The sequence below is a fragment of the Macaca thibetana genome, chromosome 6 (assembly GCF_024542745.1).
Source record: "Macaca thibetana thibetana isolate TM-01 chromosome 6, ASM2454274v1, whole genome shotgun sequence".
NCBI lineage: Eukaryota > Metazoa > Chordata > Mammalia > Primates > Cercopithecidae > Macaca > Macaca thibetana.
In genome coordinates, this window is record NC_065583.1 from 90,769,225 (window position 1) to 90,782,242 (window position 13,018).

General features: G+C 35.6%; 1 protein-coding gene across 5 annotated transcripts in view; it reads right to left on the minus strand.

The window, feature by feature from the left end:
- The window catches only part of ADGRV1 (adhesion G protein-coupled receptor V1), a 593,679-nt gene that overhangs the window by 416,459 nt on the left and 164,202 nt on the right, over positions 1–13,018 (minus strand). For all 5 annotated transcript variants that reach the window (XM_050795448.1, XM_050795446.1, XM_050795449.1 and 2 more), the window contains 2 exons: positions 1,478–1,697; positions 942–1,146 (listed from right to left, as the gene is read on the minus strand). In XM_050795448.1, the coding sequence (XP_050651405.1) occupies positions 942–1,146; positions 1,478–1,697 (425 nt within the window). The remainder of the gene's footprint in view (positions 1–941; positions 1,147–1,477; positions 1,698–13,018) is intronic.

Sequence of the window (13,018 nt, forward strand, 5' to 3'; positions counted from 1 at the left end):
AAATATCTCTCTCTCCCCAAATGAACATAAACAGGAACATGGTAACCTTAACAATAACATCAGCTTTCAAACAACCAAATGAAAGTCAATTTTGTGATGGCAAAGTAGAGAGATGGAAACAATCTAAGCCATAATGACATGGTAGAGTATCCAACTAACCCCGAAGCTCACCTTCTTTTAGGACATGCTCTTGGTGTGTAGGCAAATTTGGGTTAGGTTTTCCTTATATGAAAAATATTTCAGAGAAAGATACATGATAGCTGCAGTTACAACTCGAATTCAGAAGTAAGAATTCACTTTGTCAAAAGGACTAAATGATGTAAATAAGAGATGTCCTTTTGCTTGCTGATAAAGAAATATGAAGTCTGGGCACAGGATTGACTTAGGATTTGCATGGTTCTCTTTCCTCAGGAAAAGACATCTACACGTCCAACGTACATACAATTACAACACTCTCTCTCTCCTCCACCCTCCCCCTATCCCACCTCTCATTCTCTTCCCCTCTCCACAGAAGTAACAAAAGCATAATATGACAGTAATATATTTGTACGTGATGTGTATATCACACAGTATATATTGTATTTAGAATCTATGTCATCCTTTCTCTCTGGTAACAGAACTAACAGCACAGTCAAACTTTTAGACCAAGATCAACCTGTAACATTTCAAAGTCAATCCTATAAAAGGAATCTGAAAATAGCAAAAAGATTAGGACAAGTTGACTCAAGAGTCCAGTGTGTAAGACTGTAAATTGCAAAATTCAGAATTTTTGTCAGTAGAATTCACCCTAGAATGCAGCATAAAAGGGAGGCAGGGGAAAGGGAAGGGAGAAAGGCTGATGATACTCAAACTATGACTTGCTGAGTGCTAATAATAGCTAATACACAAATACAATAAATCAAACATTTGCATTGCAAGTGTGGGGTCTTCAGTATCATTACCTGAGCAAATGCAACAATTCCATAGGCATCATCATTAGACAGAATGGTTATTGTTACAGAATCATTAATACCAATCTCTGCTCCTCCTTTGGGATTTTTAAGTTGAACTTTGAAGGATTCTTCTTTTTCTGGAACTGTATCATCAAGGATATTTACTGCTATTGTAGCTTCTCTGTCACCCGGTTCAAACATCAGTTCACCTGAACTACCGTAAGAAGCATATACAAAATAAGTTAACTACAACAAATTTAAGATATATACATAGTAGAGTACTCATAAAGTTACCATTACATTAATTGATATTAAAGGTTTGGAAGAATCACATTTCATAAATAAAATTTTAATCCAAAATATTCATGTAATACTGATTAACTTGGTAGAATAGATATTAGAAATATGGATAATAACCAAATTTCAGGCTGATAAATAACTTACATTTTGTATATTTTTCAGTCACTAAATAAAGTCTTGGAAATGAACTGTCATATAAAATTATGGTGAGCATAAATATACTTAGCATGAAATGTTGAACCTACCTAGGAATAAAGTCAGAATGGCTGGAAATGTAGGCTAGCTCATATATATGTGAATGAGCTCCCACTAGAGCTATTAAATTCTTGCTTGAATTAAGGGACTTTACTGTAACAGAAGCCACATCATAAGCAGAAGGTACTTCCAGAACAAAAGAAAATTGATTAAGCTCTGAATTCCAGCAGTAAAGAGCAGACATATTTTGGCCAATAAGAAGTATGTGGGCTGCAGAAAGGAAAGAAAAGACAACTTAAGATGTAAACCGTCATCTCCCACACTCCCTGCATCGGTTCCAAAGCAAAATCTTCCAAAGTCTCAAAGTTCCATTGTGATTCCTGAGGTAACTAAATATGCTTTAATTTCTGAAATAACTGGATGTAAATAATAATTTTTTTAAGTGCTTTGGGATGACCAAGCCAGCTTGATGAGGTATCTATACCCATTTAATAAAAAAGAAATTACTAGCTGCTAAAACTCAAACTAATTTTAAACTCCTTTATGTTCATCTTAATATTTATTAGATAGCATAGTAGGATATTTTAAAAAGTGAAACATACTTATAATCCCATCATGAAATATTTCATTTTCCTTTCTAGTTACCATTCATATGAATTCATAATTGACACAGTTATAAACAGTATAAATACAAAAAACTTTTAATTAACAATATTACACCATGTCTATACTATTATAGTATTCTATGTTTCTACATAGTTTTCAAGTCTATAATTTCAGTGCATAAATAATACATATGTTTGATCAAAATATATTTAATAATTTCCCTACATTTGATATTTGTTATTGTATAATTATTAAATATTAAGTAGAAACAGAATTCTTCATGTTAATTATCTTCACTTGATAAATTCTTCAAGTTAATTAATTAGGCCAAAGGATATGAACAAATTTATGACTCTTAAAGTATATTCTTCCAATGTTTTTGAAATGTTACCAGGAAACCATACTTTTGATAGTTCAAAGCAAGGTTGGGTACAGTGGCTCACATCTGTAATCCCAGCATTTTGGGAGGCCGAAGCAGGAAAACTGCTTGAGCCCAGGAGTTCGAGAACCGGCAACATAGTGGGAGCCTGTCTCTACAAAAAATAAAAAAGATTGGCCAGGCATGGTGGCAAGCACTTGTGGTCCCAGCTGCCTGGGAAGCTGAGGTGGCAGGATCGTTTGAGCCCAGGAGGTCAAAGTTGCAATGAACCATGATCATGCTACTGCACTCTACCCTAGGCAGCAGGGTGAGATCTTGTCCCTATATACATATCAGTTAATAGGGTTATGCCTAAAAAAGAAGTAAAAAATAGCTGAAAGGACATATTTATATCTACACAAGTTTAGAAGGAAAGGGGCTTACTATGTTATATACAATACTAAATAATTTTCAGACTTAAATAAAACTGGGAGAAAAAATGAGAAATCATACAAAAACATGAACAAATTCCAGTACTTAGATAGCCACATTGGAACATAAAGATATCAAATGAGATTGATTCGATATTAAAACAGCACCAAGAATAAGAAAGCATGAGCCTCTTCTACAATTTCAGCCCATAGGTTACAATGGGAAGCCCCATATCCTTACTCTTACATATCAAGAACTATTGATTGTGCTTTTTTATAGTAATGGATTTAAGTATTATCACACTTTAGAAAATGTTGCATAAAAAGTTAACACAGCCAAAAAAAAAAGGGTTATCAATAAACTTGCACTTTAAATGGCCATATAATTTGCATAAAGTTTTATGAGACCGGAGACACTCAGTAAAAAAATGAATTCAGGGGGATCTCAACATCCCTCAAGTTTAAAATGAGCTGATTCAATAGTATCAACCAAGATAATCTCTGCCTGCAGTAAAATGACCTTCTGTACTTTGGATTTCCAATGTATATGAGCAAACCAAGACCCTACTCTAAGCGCTATAATCAGTAGTGCTTACTCTGCATGTGAATGGCAAACTTAACATATTCCAACCAAACTCATTTTCTGTGCCCCTAAAAGCCTGGTCCTCTCCCAGGCAATCACCACCACGGTAGTTACAGCACTACCATTCACCCACCAAATGCCAAAATTAGGGCTCATCTTTGACATCCTCTTTTTTGCCTACCTCCATATCTAATCTATCACCAACCCCGTGGTTCTACTTGTGAGACACCATCTGAATCAATCTCCTCTAACCCGCATCACCTACCACTTTCCAAGCTTCATCATTCAACATCTCTAAAGAATGAGCCTCCAGCTCTTTCTCAGACATCTTCTCTTCTAACATTTAAGTTTTTTTTCCATGGCAGCCACACATGCATGCACACCTGTGCGCACACACATACACACACACACACAAACTCTCTTTCTCTCTGCCCATCTCTCTATCTCTACCTTCCCATCCCCTCCTCAAGAAAGGCATCCCAATACTCTTAGGATAAAGACCATAATCCTTTAAGTCCCTATCTGATTACATCTTCAGTTAAGCCCAGTATCACTGTTCCCTTACTGTCTGTATTTTGGCCACATTTGTCCCTTTTTAGTTCTTACCTAAAAGCACATGCTCACCACCACCACCTGACCTCTCTGCACATGCTGTTCCCTTTGTCTAGAGCCTGCTCCATCATTAACTCTACCTCTTCAACTCCTACTCAACATATAATTCTCAATTAAATGATTCTTCCTTAAGTAAGGTTTCTGGGCATCTCTTAGACCAGGGCAAGCCCTCTCATTTTGTAGTATGAAAGTATTGTAGTCTTTCATAGCAGTTATCCATTTATAACTAGAAACTTATATGTATGATTATACATAATATGTCTCTTCCCTGCTACATACGAAACTTCTTCAGGGCAGGGTTTATATGTAGTTTTGCTTACCCTTGTTTCCCCAGGGTCTACCAATGGGCTTGGCACATAATTGGCACTTAAAATATCTATTAACTACTAAAGGAGAAAAGGGTGAGAGGGAAGATAAGTTTATATGTCCTCATGATCTTTGTCATATTCATTCTTCTTCTTCCATTTAAAGCATTCAGTCACCACCCAGTAATCTGTCAAGTCATTAACCAGAATAAATATGTGATCCTCATAGTTATGGCTCCAATCTAATACTTTTAATAAAATATTTGACACATTCAAAATAAGAAAGCCCTTGAACATTATTTAATGCATAATTTCAGCTTTCAGGAGATCTATAATAAGCCATTCCAAATAATTACCTACAATCTTTTCATACTTCTACAGCCTCAAGTCACAGAAACAAAAGAAATAAAGAGACCTCACAATGGGTTCTTTAACAAGCCTCTGGCAGAATTTTTCGCAAATTCTTTTAGAAAGTATGCCTATTATATATTTTTTTAATCTTTAAAGAGAATTCTATAACTTTAATGGTCCTTTCAGGCAGCACTCATCATCCTTAAAAATATTCATTAGGCAACTATTTTGAATAATAATAAGTGACTCAAGGAGACATAGTTAGTCCACTTGAATACGTGAGGAATAAGAAAAGTAAACATAATAAAGGCAAAAAATTAAAGGACAAGTAGGTAAAAACTAAACAAATATATGATGAAAGACACATAATTTACTCAACAAATCACTTGTTGAATGAATGATAAGTCACTCAAGTTGTATATCTTAGGATAATAACAGATTTATGACTAGCCAAAGTGTTGGCAATGTAAAGAGAAGTTATTTAAGGAAAGAATGAGCAGAACAGAGACACGTAGAGGACTCTAATGGCAAAGTAAAGATAGTGTGGAGGCCAGGAAGTGATGTAATAGTTCAGGTAGGAGGTGGCTGGAGACTGGGAGAATGTGGTATGGGCATTCCACAGGGATGAGGAGGAAGGAGTAGAAAACATGGAAACAAAGTACAATGTGAGAAACAATCTATAGAAAGTGAGAGGTAAATAGAATGACATCACCAAGAAGGTGAAATAGGAATTCTCTGGCTCTACTGTTTTCTACAGAAATCCAATTTGCAGCTATTCAGAGACAAGAATGCCTTGATGAATATCCCAGAACATGGGAGTGAGGATGAAACAACCCCTTGGACCACAAAGAACAGCTACACTTGAAGTGTAAGAGGAACAGTTTCTCTTTGATTATGTTGCCCCTCCCCCAAGCCAGCACAGTCTGGCACACAAGAGATTCCCCAGGAACTGTGGGTTTTTACAGAGGGAAGACAGAGTTGAGTTGGAGACAGACATTCAGCTTCCCCAACATTCTGGGCCCATTCACAGGTAACACTCCCTTGTCTTGCCCCACTGGAAACACTGGCAGTATCAACAGGGCTAGACCACCTGAGGTCACTTAGAAACAACGAACAGGGGTAGGGCTCACAGTGACGGACATGCAGATCTTGGCGGTGGCTCTGCCTTGTGGCCAGTGGAGGCACACTACCAGAAAGGATACCCAATAGCGTTGCTCTGCATGAGGCACAGTTGACAGGCCTCCCAGGCCCAAATCCCTGGCCAGCTTCCACACTCAGCCTTGGTGCTCTCCTTAAAACTTCCCCAGACCAGGAGATAGCAGCATGTTGATAATTATCTGCTGAGTGAACATCTAGCTCCACCCAAGCCTGGTGATTGAGCTGCAACCCAACCAAGCTCTAGTGTACTCTTAAGTCCTTTCTCAGGCCAGAAGGCAGGGGTACATTTGTGATCATTCACAGAGGGAGCATCTGACACCACCTAGATGCAGCTATAGAGCTGTGACCTAGCCAAGCCCTGGTGATCTCCTTCACAGCCACTTCCAGGCCAAGAAGCAAGGGCAGGTCAGCATTATCCACGAAGGGACCCTCTGACCCTTCCCAGACCTACTGATTATCCAAAGAGAGCATCTGACCCTACTCAGACCCAGCTGCAGAGCTGTGACTTAGCCAAGCCCCAGTACTTTCCTTAACTTCACTCCAAGCTAGAAGTTAAAAGCAGGTGAGTGACTATTTGAATCTAGTCCTGCCCAGACTTAGCTAGTGAGCATCAATCCAACCAAATCCTGGGGTTCTCCTTAAGCCCTTGCCAGGCTAGGAGTCAAGTGCATGTATGTGAATGTCTTCTGAGGAGAGCATCTGACCCTGCTCAACTCCAGTAGCTAAACAGCTACTGAACCAAACCTCAGTGCTCTGCTTAAGGATACACTAGTATGGGAGGCAAGCCCATGTCCATGCATATTTATGCAGCATAGTCTGTGGTTCTGCCTACCCCGAGTAGTTAAATAGCAATCTAGACACCTCGCCCAGTCTCCCAGCCAAGGTGGCCCTGCCCAGATACAGATCCCAAACCACAGTACTGGCCAGCCAGGGAAGACAATCTACAACACTGTCTGATCAGAGGCAATTACTAAGCTCAGGCAACAGCTCTGCCTTACTGAAGACCCCAACCAGAGATCTCACTGGATCTCAGAGCACAGCCAGCATTTCCATTTGATCCCAGGTTACAGGTAACAGCCCAGTCCAAGTACAAAACATGATAACAAAGTCTACTTGTCTGGGGTCACTACCAACTAACCCAACCAGAATCCCAAGCTAGACTAAATAGTGAAGTTCTATCACCACCACAGAACACTAGAAAAGCCTGAAAAGGGTGGCTGTTTCCTCACATGTGCAGATGCCAACACAAGGATTTTTTAAAAATCAGGGAAATATGACACCACCAAAAGAAATTAATAAAGTTCCAATAATGAATCTTGAAAAAATGGAGATCTATAAAATGAATGATTAAAAAATTCAGAATAATTCTCTTAAAGAAATTCAGGGAACTATAAGAAAATACGGACAAAAAAGTAAATGCAATTTGGAAAACAATTCATGAACAAAATAAGAAATCTGATCAAGAAATAAAAAGAAACAATAAAATCAGAAACACTAGAGATAAGGAATATAATGACTTTCTAAAAATTCAGTAGAAAATTTCAACAGCAGACTTGACCAAGCAGAAGAAACAAAATCAGTGAATTAAAAGATAGGATACTTGAAGTTCTCCAGTCAAAGCAGCAAAAATAAAAAAGAATGAAAAAGAATAGAGAAGGCCTATAGGAATTATGTGACACAATCAAGAGAACTAAACAGTACATAACAGGAGTTCCCAAAGAAGAGAAAGAAAAAATACCAAGAATCATTATTTTTAAAAATAATGGCTGAAAAATGCCTAAATCTAGGGAAAGACAACACTATCTAGAAATTGGAAGCTCAAAGTTCTCCAATCAAATTCAACTCAATGAAGAGTTCACCAAGACAAAAATCAAATGCAAAGAAAGAATACTGAAACCAGCAAGAGATAGAAAATATAATCACATTCAAAGGCATCTCAATATGGCTAATTAGCAGAAGTCTCAGCAGAAACCCTGCAGACCACGAGACAGTAGAATAATAAACTCAAAGTAATGAAGGAGGGGAAAAAAAACTTCCACCAAGAATACTTTACTCAGGAAAGCTGTCCTTCAGAAACAAGAAAGAAATAAATTTTTCCCAGACGAAGGCTTAGAGAGTTTGTCACCACTAGGCCTGCTCTACTGAATTGCTAAAGGGAGTTCGTTAAGCTTAAATTAAAGTCTGATAACTAATAACATAAAACATGTGAAAATTAAAAAAAAGACTGAATGGTATAAGTAATATAGTCACGTTCAGGATATTCTAATAATGTAAGGTGATTATATAAAGCAAATTTATCTCTAATATGAGGTTTAAAAGACAAAACTATTAAAAATAACTGTAGCTATAATAAATTGTTAAGAAATACAAATTACAAAAAACATTCTGAGATCATAATCAAAAAGTTTTAGGGGAGAGAACATAAAAATACAGTTTTTGTTTGCCATGAAGTTTTCATCAAATTTAAATAGCTGTTTTTGAGTACAAGACGTTTTATGTAAGCCTCATGGTAATCATAAAGCAGAAAACTACAGTGGAAGCAAAAACTATAAAAAGAAAGGATTCAAAGCAGACCACCAGAGGAAACAAACCCCAAAGGAAAACAGCAAGAGAAGAAGAAAGAAACAAAAGATCTACAAAACTTAATGAAAGAGCAGTAGCAAGTCTGTTCCTATTAATAATTATCCTGAATGAAATGGATTAAATTCATCAAAAGACACAGAATGGCTGAATGTATTTAAAAAAAAATAAGATCCAACCATATGCTGCCTACAAGAGACTATTTACCAATAACGACACTTATAAAATGAAAATGAAGGAATCGAAAAAGGTATTCCTTGCAAATGTAAGTCACAAGAGAAGAGTAGCTATCCTTATATCAGGTAAAATAGACTTTAAGTAAAAAACTATAAAAAGGGACAAAGAAGACCATTATATAATAACAAAAGGGTAAATTCATCAAGAAGACATAACAATTATAAATATATATACACCCAACATTGGAGCACCTAAATAATAAAGCAATTATTAAATGATCTGAAGGGAGATATAGACTGCAATACAATAATAGTAGGGGACCCCAGTACCCCACTTTCAACAATAAACTGACTATCTAGAGAATAGTCAATAAGAAAACACTGGACTTAAATTATACTGTAGACCAAACAGACCTACAGACATATACAAAATCTTCTATCCAACAGCAATAGAATATACTTTCTTCTCAAGAAAACAGAACATGTTTTAGGATAGACTGTATGTTAGGCCACAAAACAAGTCTTAACAAATTTAAGAGCACTGAAAGCATAGCAAGTATGCTTTCTGAACATAAGGGCATTAAGCTAGAAATCAATAGCAGAAGAAATCTTGGGAAATTCACAAATTCATAGAAATTAAATATACTCTAAACAACAAATGACTTGCAGAAGAAATAAAAAGATACCTTAAGACAAAAATAAAAATAATATACTAAAATATATGGTATGCAGCAAAAACAGTCCAAAAAGGAAAATTTATAGCTATAAACACCTGTATTGAAAAAGAAATAAAATCTCAAATAAACGGTCTAATATTACAACTAAAGGAAATAGAAAAAGAACAAACTAAGCCCAAAGTTAACAGAAGGAAGCAAATAACAAAGAGCAAAAATAAATAAAAGACAGACTAGAAAAACAATAGAAAAAAAATAAAATTAAGAATGGTTTTTTTGAAAAGAAGAGGTTGACAAACCCTTAGCTACACCAACTAAGAAAAAAAGTGAAGATTCAAACAAAATCAGAAATAAAAGTGGAGACATTACAACAGATACCACAGAAATACTGAAATACAAAGGATCAAGAGAAACTACCACAGTTATGTGCCAAAAATTGGATAACCTTGAAAAAATGAATAAATGTCTAGACACATAGCACCTACTAAGACTGAATCATGAAGAGATAGAAAACCTAAGCAGATCAATAATGAATAAGGAAATTAAATCAGTCATAAAAAGACTCATATCAAAGAAAGTCCCAGAACCTGATACCTTCATGGCTGAATTCTACCAAACATTTAAAGAACAAATACCAATCCTTTTTAAATTATTCCAAAAAACTGAAGAACAGAGGATAGTTCCAAATTCATTTTACAAGGCCAGCATTAGCCTGATATAAAGGCCAAAGACACTGTAAGAAAAACAATTACAGGCCAATATCTCTGATGAACACAGATGCAAAAATCCCTAGTAAGACAACAGCAAATTAAATTCAACAATGCAATAAAATAATCATTCACCATGATCACGTGGGATTTATTCTTGGAATTTATGGATAGTTCAATATATGCAGATCAATAAATGTGATTCACCACACTAAGAAAGTGAAGAATAAAAACCAAATAATCATCTAAATCGATGCAGAATAAGCATTTGAAAAAAATCAACCTCCTTTCATGATAAAAGCTGTCAAAATAATAAGTATAGAGGAAATGTACTTCAACACAATGAAAGTCACATATAACAAACAAGTAAGCAACATTATCCACAATGGTGAAAAGTTGAAAAAGGTATTCTCCAAGATCCTGGCCAAGACAAAGATGCCCACTATTGTCACTTCCTTTCAACATAGTTCTGAAAGTTCCAGCCAAAGCAATTAAGCGAGAGAAAGAAATAAGACATACCTAAACAGGAATGGAAGACATTAAATTGTCTCTGTTTGCTGACAACATATTTTATATTTGAAAACCCCAAAGCTTGCATTAAAACAAACTCTTAAAACTGATAACTGAAGTCAGTAAAGTTTCAGGATACAAAATCAACATACAAAAATCTGTAGCATTTCTACACACTAATAACTAGCTATCCAAAAAAGTTAAGAAAACAATCCTATTTACAACAGCAATAAAAAAATAAGATAAAATATTTTGCAGTAAATTTAACTAAGAAAATGAAAGACTCGTATACTGAAAACTGTACAACACCGATGAAAGAAATAGAAAAAAACACAAATAAATCAAAAGATATCCCACATTCATGAAATGAATGAATGTTGTTAAAATGTCCATGCTAACCAAAGTGATCTACAGATTCAATGCAGTCCTTATCAAAATTCCATATCATTTTTCTATTTTCACAGAAATAAAAGAAAATCTTTAAATTCTTATGAAACCACAAAAGACTCTGAATAGCCAAAACAATCTCAAAAAGAACAAGGCTGGATGCATCACACTACCTGACTTCAAAATATAAAGCAATTATGATCAAAACATCATGGTACTGGCATAAAAACAGACTGACTGATCAAATGGGATAGGATAAAAAGCCCAGATATTAATTCACACATTTACAACCAATTGATTTTTGACAAAGGTGCCAAGAACACACAATGAAGAAAGAGAGTCTATTCAATAAATGGTGTTGAGAAAACTGGATATCCACATGTGGAAGAATGAAATTAGATCCATATTTCACACCAAATACATAAATCAACTCAAAATAAATTAAAGACGTTAAGCTATAAACTACTCTATGAAAACAGGGGGAGTATCTTCATGACATTAATCTGGGCAAGGATTTTTTTGATTGACTCCAGAAGTTCAGGCAACAAAAGCAAAAATAGACAAATGGGTTTGCATCAAACTAAAAAGCTTCTGCACAGCAAAGGAAACAATTCACAAAATGAAGGAACAACCCAAAGAATGAGAAAAAACATTTTAAAACCATACAGCTATCTGATAAATGGTTAATATAACTCAATAGCAAGGAAACAACCCAATTAAAAAATATGCTAGGCAGGGCTCACGCCTGTAATCCCAGCATTTTGGGAGGCTGAGGCGGGTGGATCATGAGGTCAGGAGTTTGAGACCAGCTTGGCCAAGATGGTGAAATTAGCTGGGCATGGTGGCGGGTGCCTGTAATCCCAGCTACTAGGGAGGCTGAGGCAGGAGAATCACTTGAACCTGGGAGGCAGAGGTTGCAGTCAGCCGAGACTGCACCACTGCACTCTAGCCTGGGCGACAGACCAACTCTGTCTCAAAAAAAATAAAAATAAAAATAAAAATAAAATTGTCTAGTGTCTGAAAAGACATTTCTCAAAAGATGTCTTACATATGGCCAAGAGGTTCATGGAAAAAAATGCTGATCACTAATCATTAGGAAAATAAAAATTAAAACCAAAATAAGCTATCACCTCACACTTATTAGAATAAATCTTACAAAAAATAAGTGTTGAAGAAGAGGAGAAAAGGAAATCCTTGCACATGCACTGTTGGTAGAAATGCAAACTAGTAAGACGTCATGGAAAATGGTATGGAGGTTCCCCCAACAATGAAAAAGAATGATCCAGCAATACCTGCTTCTGTCTGGAAATATGTCAAAAGGAATTGAAATCAATATGTCAAAGGGATATCTGCACTCCCATGTTCATTACAGCACTATTCACAATAGTCAAAATGTGAACTCAACCTATATATCTATGAACAGATGAATGGATAAAGAAAATGTGGCATATATACATGATGGAATACTATTCAACTTTAAAAGAACAAAATTCTGTCATTTGGGACAACATGGATGAATCTGGAAGACGTTATGCCAAGTAAATAAGCTAGGCACAGAAAGACAAATACCGCATGATCTCACTAGTTGTGTAATCTTTTAAAAGTTGAATTCATAGCAAAGAGTACAACAATAGTCACCAGGGTAGGGAAGAGCAAAAGAATGGGAAGTTGGTGGTCAAAAGGTACAAAGTTTTGGCTAGACAGGAGGAATTTTTGAGATCTGCACACCAGGGTGACTATAATCAATAATAATGTATAGTATATTTCAAAATAACTAACAGTACATTTCAACTGCATCATCACAAAAATGTTAAGTAAGTGATGGATATGTTAATTAGCTTGATTTAATATTCCACATTGTATACATTTATCAAAACATACTACACTTAATATATGTAATACAATTACAACTTGTAAATTAAAAATAATACTAAATTAAAAGTTAGACATAAATAACCTATGATTCCTGGACAGTAGTTGAGGTGACTGAAGGTTAACACTGCCTATATGTTAAATGTCTGATAAAGAAAGCAGTAGTTGGGCACCTAAGGGAAAAATTCCAAATACTGACTCCTGTATTTGTGCTAAATCCTCCAGTCTTCGCAATCAATATAATTTACTTTGTACATTTTAACACTTGTGCGTTCAACTAT